The 11,156-nt window shown below is 46.0% G+C and overlaps 1 protein-coding gene across 2 annotated transcripts in view; it reads left to right on the forward strand.

Moving 5' to 3' along the window:
* The first annotated feature begins 743 nt into the window (after positions 1 to 743).
* Positions 744 to 11,156, forward strand: part of Elf5 (E74 like ETS transcription factor 5) — a 28,234-nt gene continuing 17,821 nt past the window's right edge. Inside the window, exons 1-2 of one of the 2 annotated variants that reach the window (XM_031373591.1) lie at positions 744 to 866; positions 6,975 to 7,099. In XM_031373591.1, the coding sequence (XP_031229451.1) occupies positions 6,979 to 7,099 (121 nt within the window). In that variant the 5' untranslated portion in view covers positions 744 to 866; positions 6,975 to 6,978. The remainder of the gene's footprint in view (positions 867 to 6,974; positions 7,100 to 11,156) is intronic. The other variant, XM_031373592.1, reaches the window with a different exon arrangement.

An 11,156-nucleotide genomic window follows, 5' to 3' on the forward strand; every position in this document is an offset into this window, starting at 1 on the left:
CAGAGGACACTGGGAAAGATGAGAAAGCTGTCACATGGTTCCTGCATTCAAATATGGCGCCCTTTGGGTGCTTAGAGTGGAAAAGCCAGTAATGGTACTGCTCCCCGACTCTCTCCCTGCCCCCTGATTGAAAGGTCCCCACCAGGATCAATAGAAGAAAGTGAATTCTGACTAACATGCTTTATGAAGGAAATATGTAGCACCTAAGGACAGGCTTCCAGGTGATTGGCTGACATTCCCAGCAGCCCAAGGACAATTTCCATTATTGCATTAATCTGATGAATCCCGGATATGCTCATTAACTTATTCACAGTAACACAGCCAGAAAATGACGGGCTCAGAATTTGATCCCTGAAGCACCTTTATTCTTTACCACTACTTGGCACTGCTCTTCTTTCCTAACACACACAGAAAGGGTATATATAACACTACATACAGAGGTTCTGGACTTGGCCAGCCCAGGCAAAGGCTGCAATGAACAGACACCAGGCCTGAATTTCCCTCCAGCTTGCTCAAAGGAGAATGCTCCAGCCGGCCCTGCACTCGTCCCCCGGGGGCAAGAATTCTCTACTCGCTTCCTGGGTCCCCTCGGTGGGTGGTGGGAGCTGGGTACAAAAGGAGGAGAAAGGTAAACTTTTTGCATGTGAAAACCACCCCCCACCCCCCGAGGAGCCGTGTCACACCGTATGTCACCGTCATCAAAGGGGCTGTGCATAAACCTGAAAAACCAAACGGACCTGTCTGTAGGTGTCACTTATATCACACGGCTACAGGTGCCTTTATTTCGTCCGCTGGTGCTGGGAGCGCGCTTGCCTTCTCTTGCCTTGAAAGCCTTCTGTCTGGACCTAGCCACCACTTGTCTTCACGTAAGCAGCTTTTCTTTGCTCTTTTGAATGAATTGAAAGGGGTGTCGGGGCTCAGAGACTTAGCTGGGGCCTGGGACTGAGTCTCCGTCTCCAGTTCCCACGGCAGCCCCTCGGTGAAGCAGTGAGAGTGCCTCCTCCGGGGGTGTTTGACTCAGGCTTGACTGCTTGCGGGAGAGAATTTTTTGTCTCCTCGGGGAAGGTGGCCACCCACCCTCTTCACCGGCCCCCACTTCCCCTGGTTCCACAAAACCAAAGGCAGCTGAGAGAATGTGTACAGGCGCTTAAATCTCTGCCCATCCTTCAGCTGCCTTTAGGGGGGAGCCGGCTTCTGCACGATAGCCAGCTCAAGAAAAACTCACCACCTCCACCCCCCCCCCCCCCCCCCCCCCGAGTCTGACCTCACCCCTCAGATCTTTGAGGGGCCTGCTCACCAAGCTGCCCCTCTTGATACAGAGAATGGTATTCTTAGAGTTTGATGTATTTTTTTTAGGAGTTTGTACAAAATAGTTTAAAGGAATCTCATTTGACCCTCTCACAGCCTCTTTAGGACAGAATGCTTCCAGAAGAGAAGTGGCTAGGGTTTTTTTCCACTGTGTTCTCAAAAACCTGATAGTCTGTGTGCATGCGGGGGTTTGTGCGCATTTGCCCCCTACTGGCAGCAACTGGAAACACATGCTCTCCCGCATCTGCGTTAAGATAGAATTTAAGACAGAACGGGGGTCCTAGATCATTAAGCACTTCGTCTCCATTTTACAGATGGGGCAACTGAGGCACAAGAAGGCCCGGTAATTCATGGAGATGGCTTTGTGTTGTAGTCCAAAGACTCAGACCCAGAGTTGCGTGCTCATCCACATGGAAAGTTTCCTTCTTCTGCCTTCGTCTTCTCGGCAAGGGCCTTTCTATGATTCAATGTATTTGGGACAGCAGCTTTTACAGTCTGGTTGCCTCCTCTTCTCAAAAGTCTTCAGAGTGAAACTTTTTAGCTACTCGATCTATGGTCACTGGTTTTATTAAATCCTCAGGGCTTTCAGAGTTGAAATGTCCATTTTAAGGATGTGGAAGTAGGTTATTAAAGATCGTCGTGAGTACTTACAGATTAGCAGACCAGGATGGGAGGAAAAAAATATAAAAAATTAGCATGCCTGCAAGAAAGTCAAAGATTGCAGCAGGCTAGGCAGTTAGGAACTGTGTCCTCGCGTCAGTGCTTTGTGACTACCGAAAGCAGTATTCATCCCCTGCGTCTTTAACCTAAAACGTGCGATCTTCCCATTGAAGCCCATAGCTTCCTTCTATGATATTTTAGAAAAATAATAGCTAAAAAACAAACAAATGAAGTCCTAAATAAGCTAAAGAAAAATGAAGTATTACTCAATAAGTCATCAGCGAGCTGGTTCCCACAATGCGGTGGTTGCTTTCAGAACAAATACTCAAGTACCCAACCCACAAGCCTGCCATGGCTGCGAGTGTTGAAACCCTCATTGAGCCCTCTGCAGCCATCCTTCTTAAAGAGCCCCAAAGGGTGGGAAATTAACACTGCCTGTCTGTGGGGCTCCGGACACAGTGGACCTTTAGGTGTCAAGGAGCCTTAGAAAAGAAAAAGCATTTCTCTCCTCAACAGCACTGCCTAAATGGTAAAATTGTGGAAGGTTTTTCCTGTCTCTCTTTCCTTGTTTTGCACTGGTTTGGCTTTGCTCGAAGATGTTTTGAAAGAGAAATAGCCAACGCCTGTAAACCTACATTCAGGAGATAGAAGGAAGCTTGCGTTAAGTTTGAGGCTAGCCCGATCTGCACTGTAAGTCCGTACACCAGAGAAGGGGAAGGGGAGAAAAGAAACGGAGAGGATAGAGGAGAAATAGCCGAAGTGTAGATGCTTAGTTGGGTAGATATTTGGTTACATGCCCAAAATAACCTTGATGATTTTGGCTAGGGTCAAGGGAGGAATTTTCCTTCTCTGACAAATTGGCCAAGGCTAGGTAGTTTGCACCTTCGCCGCACTATACCTATTATTTTCACCATTGATTTGTAAGTGGGACAAAATCCTATAGGCCTGGCTCTTTGGCTGGGTGGACCACATTGTCCTCGTGATATGTGAGCTTGCCTAGAAAGGAGATAGAAAGTTGCTGGAGGCTCTCAGTTCCAGGCCTGCCCTGACTCACTCCAAAGGTACCTATAATCAGCCTTCTCACCAGTAAAAGAGAGCTCATTTGATTCCACCACCTTAGGGTGACCAGACCAATCTTTTTCGTACCGATCATGCCTTCCTTATGAGGTGGCCAGGGTGATAATTAATCTGGGGGAAACTGCTTCCATCTGTTGTTGGTCTATTGAAAGCCAGGGCATGGGAGCATAAGGAACCCAGCTCAGTTGTCCAGCCGAGTACGAGAGGGAAGGAGGCGGAGGGGAGCAGAGGGCTTTCTGGGGCTACAGGTTTAATCAGAGGTGGCACTGGTTGTGTTTTGAGTATCTGGTGGCTTCACCTGACCAAAGTGCAAAGTGTCGTCAGTGTGGCTGCATGTGTGTACGTACATGTGTACAGGTTTGGAAGCGTCCAGCTGATCAGATGAGAAGTTGCAGAAAATCACAGAGCTAAGACTGACCTTTAGTCTGTCTCTCAGTGTTTTCCTATCATGGGTGAAGAACTGAAGTTTAGAGAGATGAAAGGAGAAAGATCATTTCTCCAAGTTCAGGGCTCTTTCCATAATGACAAGCCAGAGAATGGCTAGACTAGCTGACTCTGGAACCTTCTAGTATCCCCCTTTTGGTCCTGTGCAATGCTAGGCCTACATAGCCCTTTTTTTTTTCTGCCTTGTTTTCATTATCAACACACACACACACACACACACACACACACACACACACACACACACACACCAGAGCCTTCTGCCATTGAGGATGGCTATGAAAACCCAGACCTGGTCTTTGGATGTTGCTGATCCAGAGCCTTCACCGAGAAGAGGGCACCACACTGATTAGCCACCTACATTAAAAAAAACAGCCCAGTGCCCACTTACTGCAAGCACCTTCCAAGGCCTAGAGAGAAGGCGCTGCTGAGCACAAAGCAGCCTTTCTTCCTGAACTTGCACACCTCGTGCATGCTGGCTAAGTAGCGTGGCCTTTTGTGGTGAGCTTAGACTTAATAACACCTCCTCTTACTACAATAGCAAAACAAAAAAGAAAGAAAGAAATGTTCGCTGCTTTCATTAAATACCCCCCCCCACGAAGAAGCAAGAAATAACTGTGGAAAGAAAACAGCATGGTAAATCCCAGAGAGAGCCCTCTGTGCAAACCTAATGGGTATAATTTGCCATAAAAGGAATTACCGAAGGGAACCAAATCCACCCTTGTGTGCAGCGCTGGAGAGATTACAGATCAAGAGGGTGTGTTGGGTTGGGGGCGGGGGGAGGTGGAATCCTTAAAGGAGGTGAAACACCCTCCTGATAAGAGCCAGATCAATTTTACCAAATAAGTTTCTTGTTAAATACTAAATGTCTCCTATATGTTAGGCATGGATGAGGAAGGGTAAAGTCAAGGTTAGGATTAAACTTTGAAGGATGCCCCATAGATTTTGAAGACCTGGAGACTGTCTGTGTTCTGCTCTCTGTCATTTGGGGCTCACCTCTCCTTTCTCCATATGCAGTTGAAGGTCATATCAGTGGTGTTCTTTTTGTCCAACCCAAAAAGTATGAGATGCTTTCCATCCTCTGTTCACACTTAAAAGACTTTTCAGAAGTCGAGGTTAGAATAAGCACCATGTACTGTCTTAATCCTCCTCCCCAACATCTCCACCCTGTACAGACCCAAGACATAAAGCTGGCCAATCCATGGGAAAATCAGGGCCCAGACCCAGGAAGCCTTGGCTCCTGACTGATAGGCTCCCAGGTGAGATCCGTGGCTATGATAACTGCTGGGCCCATTAACCCTGTCAGGGTATCAAGAAAAAGGCTTCCTAATTGGGACCTGGGAAATATACAGGGTTCTGTGTGTTCCCACAGAAAGGATATCCAAGATTGAGAACCTGAACTCTAGTTTTTCTTTATACCCAGCATACAGTTCTTCTGCACACCAAATGGTGATCATGATGGTGGATTTGTGAGTGTCTCAAAAGATCCCTGTGACTTTTAGTTTCATTATATAAATATGCCTGGGATGACACTAGGAAAGCTAACAGACTCCAGATTAACCTTGCTGTCCATTGGCTGTGTGACCTCGAGCAAGTGACACAGTTTCCCTGGGTCTCCATTTCCTTCCCTATCAAATGACAGAGTGTATTGTCCAGCCCTGTACTACAGTACTAGCAGGGCAGGAGGTAATTCTGTCCAGAGGTTGGCAAATCCCTCAAAGGGCCGAGTCATAAATATTTTATGATTCGCTGGCCAAAAGACAAAAATCAAGAATGCTAAGTAAACATGTATTTCGAAATCTAAAAAGATTTCTGGCTTCAGGATAAATAAAGAAAGGAACTATGGGCTGGATTGGCTTCAGGTTGTAGATAACTCCTGAGTTAACTGGTGCATTTTTATGTACATTAAAAGAATTCTAGCTTTCCATTTATAATGATAACATAAAGTTTATCCTTTAAAGATGCATTCATTCTATAACAAACAAAAACAAAGAAATGGCTGCTTAAAATTCTTAATTCATCGTATTTAGAGAAACAAATGGATTCAGTAAAATTACCTTGGAGACGGACAAAAGAAAAAAAATCTGCAGTTCAGAGGACACTGTGCCAAATAATGGAGAAGCTTTCATGCCTTCCAATTCTATCAGACAGTGTCCCTGGACAGGGATCTCATTTTTGCCCTGGTGTTTGCCAGTGCTGTGATTTTGAGCTGTTGTGTCCTTCCTGTGAATTGAGTTTGAGCCAGCTTATCTCGTTAACTTTATTTCAAGAATTAAAGAAACTGATGTAGACGGGTTTAAAAAATAATTTAAAACCTTTCAAGCATCACACACACATGCACACACACACACACAGACATACACACACACATGCACGCCTAAATTGTGGAAATACAGAATGAAGCACAGAAGTAGTGTTTGTGTGGTGTATGGGAAGCAGCAAAGGTGAGGTTGGCAGAACACAGTCTTCTGTCCAGGGTCAGCCAGGCACCTTTGCCTAAGCTCCTCTCCTACCACCATACCGTGCCAAGGGAGCAAAGTGCAGCAGGCAGACCTGAGCTGCCACTCAAACCCCATCTCCCGTCAGCTGGGTTGTCTCCTTCTTGCTACCTGGAGTCCCAGAGCTCCACCACTACCATCCTTCATCCATCACCACCATCCTTCATCCATCAAACAGAACCTTTCCCAGCACCCATCAGAGTGGTCGCTCTGAGGAAAGTACTAGAGGATATAGCGCAATCCTCCCTCTCCACATAGTACAGTCCTCTCCTCTCCACACTCCTGGAGCACGGTGTACTGGAACATTCAGAATGCTCCAGTGTCCGGAATGTAAGACGGTATATATACATCCTGAAGAAACAGAGCTCCTGGCAGGACTCAGGATTGTTCCAGCATATTAATACTGCTGCAGGGTATCATATAAATGTTCACTAACTGGAATAAATTACCTACAGATGTAACATGCTGTGTGTTCATATGCACATGTCTAATGCATACAAGACTTTACAGCATCAGTTCAGGGCTGGTTCTGCAAGAAAATAAGGTTGTGGCAAACACATGTACATGCTAACACATAGAAACCTTCAGAGATGTCTGATTTCAGCATTCTGGATAGAGTCACACAGGGCAGTGCTTGGTTCATTTTCCCAAAAACGCTTTTAAATGTTTTATGTCAGAGTTCAGAGGGTTGGACACAGGCAAGGAGAAAAGTCAATAAAGAGACAGGATTCCACAATCCGAGTCTCCATCTTCAAATCCCAGCTCTGAAACTTTCTTGATAGGTTACTTGGGCAACTGTCTCAACTCCTCTGGCTCAGGTTTCTCCTAGGAGCAATGGGAATAGACAGAATGTGGTGAGGATAGAATACCATCTGTGTAAAGCACTTGACCCTTATTAAAAGATAAAGGTCATTCTATCAGGAGTTCTACACCATGAAGCTCCCGGAAGCGTGTGTTCCATATGTCCTCACAGCCTCTCTGATATTCCAGGGTGATGTTGGACTCCGTAACCCATAGCACCTTCCTGCCCAACGCATCCTTCTGTGATCCCCTGATGTCTTGGACCGATCTGTTCAGCAATGAAGAATATTACCAGACCTTTGATCATCAGACAGGTGTGTACATACGGGGACTCCCATTCAAGGGCAGCAGGGTTGGGCTCAGGCTGGATACATGGATCTAGGGCAGGCCAGAAATGTCAGTGTTCAATGCAGATGCCGGTGGAAAGCCAGGCAGAAGGAAGTATACAGGCTTGTGTAGAAAGAAAGGCAGTAGAAACCTTTCTCCTACTTCTTCCTAGCAAGGTGTAAATTCCGCTGCCTGCTTCAAAGTAATGTTCAGTAAACATGGGACCCCTGCCCATCCTAAGTCCTCCCCACCCTTCTCTCCCTCTCCCTCCCAATGCTTAGCCTTGTTTTCTATACCTAAGAAGGAAGCTCGAGGTCTTATGTAAGTCTCATTGTAGAGGGAGGCCAGCTGAGCTTTGCCCCAGAAACCCTCTGAGGCCTCCATGGCTGAGTAAGTGCTTGAGTGACTGAACATCCCAGCAAGGCCAGCCTGCTGCTGGCACAGCAGATGCATACCCACGCAGGTGACAGATGCGAGCACCCATGAAGCTGTCAGTCCTCGTGGAGATTTAACCCTGAGCACAGGAGCCTGGTCAGGTCTGAGCTTAGTGTCTAGAGGTGGGCAGTGAGCAGGAGGGGCCCAGCCTTTGATGTGCTACACACTGTCACCACAATGAAGCCTCTGCCTTTACAGCTAGGGGTCAAGGCTGCACAGCCAGAATTGAGGTGATTCCTAAATCATATAGTAATATACCCACTCCTACCCCTTCTCTCTCTCTCTCTCTCTCTCTCTCTCTCTCTCTCTCTCTCTCTCTCTCTCTCTCTCTTCCAAACACACATGCACACACAAAATCTCTCACTGTAGACTGAAAGACCCATCAGCCTGTCAAACCTATGGTCTACAGTCCACGTGCAGTGAAGGATAACTGTAAATGTGGCCCAACACACACAAAAAAAAAAAATCACACACATTCCTAAAACAGTATGAGATTTTTCTTTTGCAGTATTTTTTTGGGAAGTCAACTGCACGGTTCTCAAAGTGAACCTGGCAGCTGACAATTCCAAGTCACAATGTTGAAAGCTTGGGTGTACCTGATAGATCACTGCATTTGGACTTGACTCATCTGAGTGCATAGTACAATTCTCCTTTGGTCCCAAGAAGTACCTGGGTTACCCTGAAAGATGATGAGCAATGTAATTCGCCTTGTTCCCTCAAACATTAACCTGAAAAGAAGACAATGAAGGCTTCAGGGTGTTCTTTCATGTTCCTGGTGCCTGTTCTTCCAGATGGCATGGAATGGGGGGCAGCTGGGAGATGGCCTCAGCACTGCCCACGCCCTGGCTTCAGGAGCAGGAGCTTCCGCAGTCAACAAGAGTCTAAGCTATGGTTCCATGCGACCTTAAAGTGAAAAGTAGCTTTGACACGAGCTGCTCCAGCTTGAGCTCTTAGGCCCCAATCTCCCCTTTGATGGGGAAATAATAAAGCTAAAGCCTGGCACCAACAAAATGCAGAGTGACTTCCGGCAGGGGTAGAAGAGAGTTCAAAAGCTGATGGCTATGCTAATGTTTGCACAATGGTATGAACATACTTCATCTCACTGAAGTGTACAATTTTAAAAGATTAAAATAGTTTTGGGGTTTGGTATATTTTGGCCCAATAAAAAATAGTACTCATTAACAGAAGGCATCACCAATGAAATTGACCCTGTAATGTAATTCTGTACACGCTCAGATTTTGGGGGGCAGCCCTCCACAGATCGAGGCCTTGGCATTTCTATTAGTGTAATGAAAGGTGAGACAATGTCACTGCTGGGATTCCTACAGCACTGTTCCTGGGACTCTTGCAGCATTCTCACCACTGTTTTAAAACACTGAAGTATCTCTATCAAGAAATGAGACCAACAAAAATAAAATATCTTCATTTATTTTCTCAGTCAGGATATCATCAGCCAGAGAAATGACAGGGTCTGAATTTCTAAAAATAAACACCCTTCTCTATCAGGAACAGAGCTGGGGTAGTCAGGATACCGTGACCACTTCCCCCTAAATCATGTCTCCTTGCTGCCTCGCAGATCTCTCTCTTGAATCTAGGCCTTGTCTAGGGATTTATCCTAACAAGAACTTCCTGTTGATATCTGTCCTCAAGTATTGACATTGCCACTCACCAGCCAAGTGACATCCAACAAGCTATTTGACACATTTTCCTTCACCAAAATAATATCCACTCCCTAAAGCTGGGAGTGTAAAATAAGAGTTAATATTATCAGGCATTTGGACATGTGCCTGGCACTTGTCAGATGCGTGGCCTCACAGGGACACCTTGCAACTCCTAGAGAGGAAGAAAACAGCCGAAGCCTTCCTCTCTCCAGTCAACCTAGACCTCAGTAGTAACCCTCCCAATCTGGGACTGAGACCAAAGGCAAAGGAAGTGAGGCAGAAGTGATGTACCCTCCAGACAAGTGACGTCTAGGAGGGCGTGGATGTGATGCTCATCTCGTGAAATCCAGCTGTTTCCAAACTTTGCAAATGACTTCAGCAGAGAAGGGCCTGAGCCTGTGCCCTCAATGCACTCACCACAAATGAGTCTGTACTGCTCTTTGAAGCAGGACCTCTGGCTGACTGCACTAAGGGCTTGGAAGGGCACAGTCACGGATTGCAAAATATACTGGAACTTCATTAATTCACCTTAGCCTTGACCTCAGCTTTTTCAAAATAGAGAATTGTCAGTTAGACTATTTGTTCAGTAGAAACTCTCACATGCATAATATGGTATGAAATATAAATATATAATATATGTATGTATATATGTACATACACACACACACTTTTTAAAAAAGATTTATTTATTATTATATGTAAGTATGTGTAAGTAGCTGTCTCCCGACACACCAGAAGAGGGCGTCAGATCTCTTTAGGGATGGTTGTGAGCCATTGTGTGGTTGCTGGAATTTGAACTCAGGACCTTCAGAAGAGCAGCCAGTGCTCTTTTTTTGCGGGGGAGGATTTTTTGTTTTTGTTTTTGTTTTTTGAGACAGGGTTTCTCTGTGTAGCCCTGGCTATCTTAGAACTCACCCTGTAGATCAGGCTGGCCTCAGACTCCAAAATCCGCCTGCCTCTGCCTCCCAAGTGCTGGAATTAAAGGCGTGTGCCACCACCGCCCTGCAGTCAGTGCTCTTAACAGCTGAGCCATCTCTCCAGCCCCACACATACGTTTTTTGAGGCAGGATCTCACTATATAGCCCTCACTGTCCTAGAGCTCACTGTGTAGACCAGGCTGGCCTCCAACTTCAAGTACCTGCTTGTCTACCCAGTACTGGGATTAAAAGCACATGCCACCATGACAAGTTTCATAGGCATATATTTTTTAAAAGATTATATATCCAATTATGTTCCAATAGTCCACCTTCTAAAATTTTCTGGTCTTACGTCCACTTCCTGGAGCTCCACCCAAGATAATCCTCCTCATCATACACCTCTTCCCTGGCCTCCAAAATGGCCATGCCAACATGTGGCACCTCCCTCACTTTGGGATTTTGCTTCTGCTTTTTTTTTTTTTTTTTTTTTTTTTTTTCACAGCAGAGCTTTCTAGACTGGGGAAGCCCCAGGGAACTGTTCCAGGAGGCCCTTCTAGTCTAGTACAGAGTGGGTAGCACTGGAGAAGACTAGATACTGGCTTTCCCCTCTGCACCCCCGACTCCCTCCACTTCCACTCTGCATAGCTGTTATTAAGGTTCAGCTGTAGGCAACACCTGTATTACCAGAGTCTAGCTAGGTCCCTTACCCATTGTGTGACTTTAGAAAGGGTTGTCTCCATTTCTCTATTTGTAAAATTGGTGCCACGACCTAGGATCTTGTCAAATGTATTGAAGACAGCAGGAAAGAGCAGGGTTTAGCAGGGTGATTGGGACAGAAGAGCACTCAGGAAGTGCAGCAGCTGTTGGGCCAGGTGTGGTGGTAAACACCTTTAATCCTAATGCTAGGGAGGCAGAGGCAGGTTGATCTCTGTGAATTCAAAGCCAGACTGGTCTACAGACACCAGTGAGTGCCAGGACAGCCAGAAATATATAGGGAGACCCTGTCTCAAAAAAAGAAAAAAGGAAAGAGA

Source organism: Mastomys coucha, unplaced genomic scaffold, assembly GCF_008632895.1.
Source record: "Mastomys coucha isolate ucsf_1 unplaced genomic scaffold, UCSF_Mcou_1 pScaffold15, whole genome shotgun sequence".
NCBI lineage: Eukaryota > Metazoa > Chordata > Mammalia > Rodentia > Muridae > Mastomys > Mastomys coucha.